The sequence below is a fragment of the Solanum verrucosum genome, unplaced genomic scaffold, assembly GCF_900185275.1.
Source record: "Solanum verrucosum unplaced genomic scaffold, falcon-dt-bn FXZP01000205.1, whole genome shotgun sequence".
NCBI classification, from domain to species: domain Eukaryota; kingdom Viridiplantae; phylum Streptophyta; class Magnoliopsida; order Solanales; family Solanaceae; genus Solanum; species Solanum verrucosum.
Window position 1 is genome coordinate 1,891,916 of NW_026019950.1, and position 6,014 is coordinate 1,897,929.

The window sequence follows — 6,014 nt, forward strand, 5'->3', positions numbered from 1 at the left end:
ATGCCCATTTATCTCCGCCGCACCACCTTCTATCCGCAACAAGTATCAAATAATTTTATTTTATTAATATTTTTATTTATATTGAAATTAAATCAGAATTTTCATGATTCTCAATTCATTTCATTGAATACTAGATTACATTTTTTAAAATTTTCATGATTCTTAATTTATTTTACTAATCACTAGATCATACCGAACATGATATGATAATAAGTGTTCGTCCTGTGGCCTTCTAGTTATCAACCAAAAAAAAAAACTAGATTGAGGATGAGTATTTCATAAATTGAGGTCCCATCAGTCATAAGCCACGTTTTCTTTATTGTTATCATCAAGATGGGAGCTTCGTATTTATTCCAGTTATAAGTCGAGGTATATTCCAAACCTGTCCAATTATAAAAGATTTTTATTATGGGCTAAAAATGTTAATATTTGAAAAGAAAAAAAATAGTATTAGAAGATTAATTTTTTAAAAGAAAAACAATTAAAATTGTGTTTGGACATGTATTAAATCTGAAAAAAGTGGAGGTTGTTTTCAATACACCTCGGCTATCCTTAATTATACTCCGATGCTATCAATAAATTAATATTAACATAGTCAGTTTACCTTGGTATGATGGTGTCTTTTTTATGTCTTGAAATATGCATTCCATTTATATCAAGATAATTCACAATTACTCACACCAAAACCTGCAACAAACATCTATTGAGATGCGCAGGATAGATTATTGAAATAGAAAACAAAAATAGAAACTTCTTCTAGTAGTATTTTATTTTGATTTTACAACACGACGATATATTCAGTGTAATCTCACACCTAATATAATATCACAAGTGAGAGCCTTGGGAGGGTGATACGTATGTAAACCTTTCCTCTACCTTGAGAGTTGATTTCATTTTATGTGAATCAAAAGGAATAGATCATTGAAAAGGAATAACAAACACTAATATATCTACTACAACCATCATATTTAGCTTCAGAACTGAAGATTGAATTATATTTCTGTGAATAATACTTAGGTGTATATCAATGGTAAATGTGACACTCAATTAAGAGTTGGATTTGAAAAAATGAAATCATGAGCAAAAGAGAAAACGTTTCAATTCTATAGGATGCAACTAAATACAAAAGGAGAAAAAAAACCAAAGCCAGAGAGAGAAGAGACTACTGAATCTTTACCCCATGATGCACCATTCCTTGCAGCAGAAAGTGGATTATCCGCGTTATAGGTAGAATAAGATTTGAAGCATGAAGTCGATCTTGAAGCATAAATTTCATCAATAAAATTATTTTAAGCTATAATAGATACTAGATGTGAGTGCCTAGCAATCAGAGCCTCCACCGTCTTAGGGAAAACAAACAAAAGTTAAATTAAGGCATGATGAGATATAGACCAGATGTGTTTTGCCGCATAAAATAAGACTCTCAAGGAAAAATTGTATATAAAAACATAAAAGGTGGTACGATAATTCTTACCAAAACAAAAGAAGATAAACTTAATTGTTTTGGAGAAACTAGAAATAACGAAGCATGAGAAATAATTTGTTGGTTGAAATATTTTGTCTCACTTTGTCGGTTGAGATTCTTGATAAACAATTGAACGTACCTGGAGAATCCACCAATAAACATAAGTTGGGATTTTGTATCCTTTCAGAGGGATCGAATTTCTCTATCCCATGAAGTAGTCCAATAAGGCCTCCCTGTATGAAAATGAAAGAATTTTCTTTCAGAGGTGCAAAAATTTATGTTGAACTATATTCATCAATGTACAAGTGAAAGAAATTTGCATATCTAATTTTTGAATGCACAACATTTGAGTCACCCGAACGAGATCAGTCATTTCATCACCCATGTTATCATATCTTTGAGCGATTGACATGACAAGACGAACACTGCTCATTGAAAACCTTTCTCTTGCCAAGGAACACTCGATCAATGTAGAAAGAGCAAGTTGATAATCAGAAGTTTCACATTCCAGTCTTTCCTTCAGCCTAAAGTTTTCCATGGTTTCATAGAAACAGAGTGAGACATCTTTAACAGCTTCAAGAAATAGCATCACAAGGAAACAAATTTTACAACCATAGCTCGGTATCCTTCCAACTCCCTATGTCTTACCTTCCTCCTCACATGCTTGGACAAAAAGCTATATAGTAGATGGATGCAGACAGTTTTCTTTTAGTTCATTTATGTTCTTGTGTGTTACTAAATTCTGTTAGTGTTGAAGTGGTGATATGATCAGCTACTAAATATCTGGTTTACACTTGAGAGAAGTGGAGAGGTGAAGGTGGATTAGGCTTGTGAAGTTAGTTACCTTGATTTTTGCTCTTCCACATGAAGACCAACTTGAATCCTTTTGACAGTTGAAGCACTTCACTGTGTGTGAGCAGCTCTTCACTTACTACACCCTTAACTCCGATTTTGAAGTAGCTCTGGACCAAGTATTGATCTCAGCGGCGTGGTTGCACTGATAGGTGTAGCTGAACTTTTCCGACCAAGAACTCTTTGTCGAGAATGCATTCTTCTCCGCCTAGCAGATGTCCTGAGCAATTAATATGCATCTTCTTACAGTTCTTTTCATGTTGTGGAGAAGCAGTCAATGTCTCTTCAGAAGAAAGATTCCACTGCTTTTCAAGCATGGACTTCTGCATCAAGAGGGGAACCTCCACCGAATCATCATCCTCATCATCGCTTTCATTTTGCAACTGTCGAATCTTTAAAACCAGGACTGCACATCAGAAGGGTCGGATGCAATGTCCATGTGCTCTTTAACAGCCTGGGATGAATGTAGTTTTCGACTGGATACACAATTGGGACGGCAATTGGATGACTTCTTCGTGGTGATCACATTTTTAACAGAAGGAACCTGATGGCAGGGCAAACTACTATCACTGCTACAAGATAGCTTTTCATCAAGATCAGAATAATAGAAGGAAGAACATAAAGAGTCCTTTTCCTGCACTCAGTCCAATAACTCCTGCTGTAGCCATCATGAGGGATTTCTAACAATCCAAGACCATCACAAGTCGTCTAACAAGGAAGATTGAATTACAGCAATATTGCTAATGACCAAGTTGCTATGTCGATTTATCTACTTAAATCACTTTCTGCATGTAGTCGCACAAAGAAAACATCAGTATAAAATAACAGTAGAGAGAGTTAGCTCAACAAACAAGGAAAAAACAAGCAGAAATTTGGACAAACAACAAATCCACCTTCTCTGAACATTCAAAAAGTTATCCAGTAGTAATCTTGGGTCTTGTTTTCTTTTGAAAGCAATGAATTTATGTTAGTTTCAGTGAGTTAGAAAAGGGAATTAGAAGCCCCAGGAGAGTTGTACTAAATAAAATAACCCAAGTTTCTAAGTTGCAATCTCATCTATACAGATTTTTTACAAGCTTGGTGTCGGACAGCTTCATTTGCTTCACTGCTATCTGTTGCTTCACTTGCTTTGTTTATCTTACTATTTTCCGTTATTTTCTTTTCAATCCTGCTTTGGATACATATTTTTCGAGCTGAGGGTCTATAAAAAATAACCTTTCTACCCCACTACCCTACTAAGGTACTAGTAAGATCTATGCCCATCCTACCCTCCCCATTCCCCAAGCCCCACTTGTGAAATTAAACTATATCAGAGCCAACTTGCATATACCTTGACTAACTGAAATTTGAACCTAAGACCTCGTGATTCTTAACCCACTAGACCACACCTTGAGGGCTAGTATAGTTTAAAATTAGAAAACCAAATACTACAACTAATCAAAATCTTGTGCACGTAATAATAATTATGTATACAGCTTGCATCTGTACAGAAGGCAATAATTACGAGGGAATTAACAGATTTGTATACACAGCAAACATTACAAGGGGAACAGATTCTTCTACAGTTCGATTGAAAAAAACACTACTATGAAAATTAAATCTGAACAGAAAAAGACAAAAAAAAAAAAAGAGCATTAAGATGAAAGATGTTAAAGTGATGAGTGCAACTTACGTACCTGAATTTCAGCAAACTGACAATAATGGTGATACAGTGTTGCGTTGCAATGGCGGTGGAAGAACAAGTTAAAGAGTTTGTTGCAACAGAAATGATATTGTTCCAAGTTTTTTTTTTTTTATTGTTGATGATTAAATTGTTAGTCAGCACTTTATCTTTACGGCACGAATCCGAATTTAGTCAAAGTACAGCCCAAATTTGAATTTAATCGAACTTAATATGAATATCGAACATTGTCCGGCTCCAATGTAGATACGGAACACTGCACGGGTCCACTTCTTGTGGCATACTTTTTCTCTTTCTTTTTCTATTTTGTTACTTTATAGACTCTGTCTTCTCTCCCAAATCTCATCTCACATACCATTATCTACCGGTCAATCCTGCCAACCGTTTACTTGGTCTTCTCTTCCAGCCAACGGCCAGTCAACGCTGTATTTTCCAATTCCAATTTTGTCACCAAACCCATAAAGCACAAACATACATAACTTCAATTTTCCTTCAATTAATCTCTACTAAAAATGGAGAATTCAAGTCAAGAATCGCATCTCCGATCTGAAAATTCCGTTACATATGACTCCTTTTACCCGATCTACGCTATGGCTTTTTCATCATTCACTTCTTCCCTCACAAACCGCCGCCGTCGACTTGCCGTCGGAAGCTTTATCGAAGAGTTCAACAATCGTGTTGATATTCTCTCTTTCGATGAAGATACCCTAACCCTTAAGCCTGTTCCAAATCTCTCTTTCGAACACCCTTATCCGCCTACAAAGCTCATGTTCCATCCTAATCCTTCTGCTTCTCTTAAGACTAATGATATTCTTGCCTCTTCCGGTGACTACCTCCGTCTCTGGGATGTTACTGATACTTCTATTGAACCACTTTTCACTCTCAGTAACAATAAAACTAGTGAATACTGTGCTCCTTTGACGTCTTTTGATTGGAATGAAGTGGAGCCGAGAAGAATTGGTACTTCTAGTATAGACACTACTTGTACCATCTGGGATGTTGAAAAAGGAGTTGTGGAAACCCAACTGATAGCCCATGACAAAGAGGTTTACGATATAGCTTGGGGTGAAGCTGGAGTTTTTGCGTCCGTTTCTGCTGATGGATCAGTTAGGATTTTTGATTTGAGAGATAAGGAACATTCAACGATTATTTATGAGAGTCCGAAACCGGATACTCCATTGTTGAGGCTGGCTTGGAACAAGCAAGATTTGAGATACATGGCTACTATATTGATGGATAGCAACAAGATAGTGATTTTAGATATTAGGTCTCCAGCAATGCCTGTGGCAGAACTGGAAAGGCATCAGGCGAGTGTGAATGCTATTGCTTGGGCTCCACAGAGCTGTAGACATATTTGTTCTGCTGGGGATGACGGGCAGGCGCTCATTTGGGAGTTGCCAACTGTTGCAGGGCCTAATGGGATTGATCCTATGTCAGTTTACTCTGCTGGAGCTGAGATTAATCAAATTCAGTGGTCTGCTGCACAACGTGATTGGATTGCCATTGCGTTTTCTAACAAGTTGCAGCTGCTTAAAGTATAAATCGATTGAGTAATTGAATTTTTACTTGTGGATTAATTGAGGAGTTCATTTCTGTCTTTCTTTTGTAAGAGGTGAAAAATATGTTGCCTTATATCACTTAATTGTTCTTCAATAGTAAATTACTTGGAAAAAAAAAAATACCATTATCTGTGTGGGTTATCACGAGAGGTTTGGCAAAATTTGAACAAATAGAAAAAGTCATCTAATATTATTGCTAGAATTAAATTAGAGATCTCATGATTATTCACTTATTTCATTGATGACTAAACTCATCCACTCTTGAATTTTTATGATTTTCAACTCATTTTAGTGATCTTTAGGCCATATCCTTGAATTATATAATGCCATATAAGAAAGCTAATTTACTGGAAGAGACTTTTAGCTATCAACAACAACAACAAAAAAGAACTAGGTTGAGGATGAGTATTTAACATATCGAGGTCTCATCACTCATCAGCCATGTTTTCTTTATTCT

The 6,014-nt window shown here is 35.9% G+C and overlaps 1 protein-coding gene and 1 pseudogene across 1 annotated transcript; one reads left to right on the forward strand and one right to left on the reverse strand.

Annotated features, from left to right (window-relative positions):
• Positions 1 to 328: 328 nt before the first annotated feature.
• Positions 329 to 2,985, reverse strand: LOC125814005 (RNA polymerase sigma factor sigA-like; annotated as a pseudogene).
• A 1,336-nt stretch (positions 2,986 to 4,321) lies between these two features.
• LOC125813694 (protein TRANSPARENT TESTA GLABRA 1-like) lies at positions 4,322 to 5,575 on the forward strand. Its single transcript, XM_049493147.1, has one exon. The coding sequence runs from the start codon at positions 4,511 to 4,513 to the stop codon at positions 5,537 to 5,539; it is 1,029 nt and encodes a 342-aa protein (XP_049349104.1). The 5' UTR covers positions 4,322 to 4,510; the 3' UTR covers positions 5,540 to 5,575.
• Positions 5,576 to 6,014: the final 439 nt, after the last annotated feature.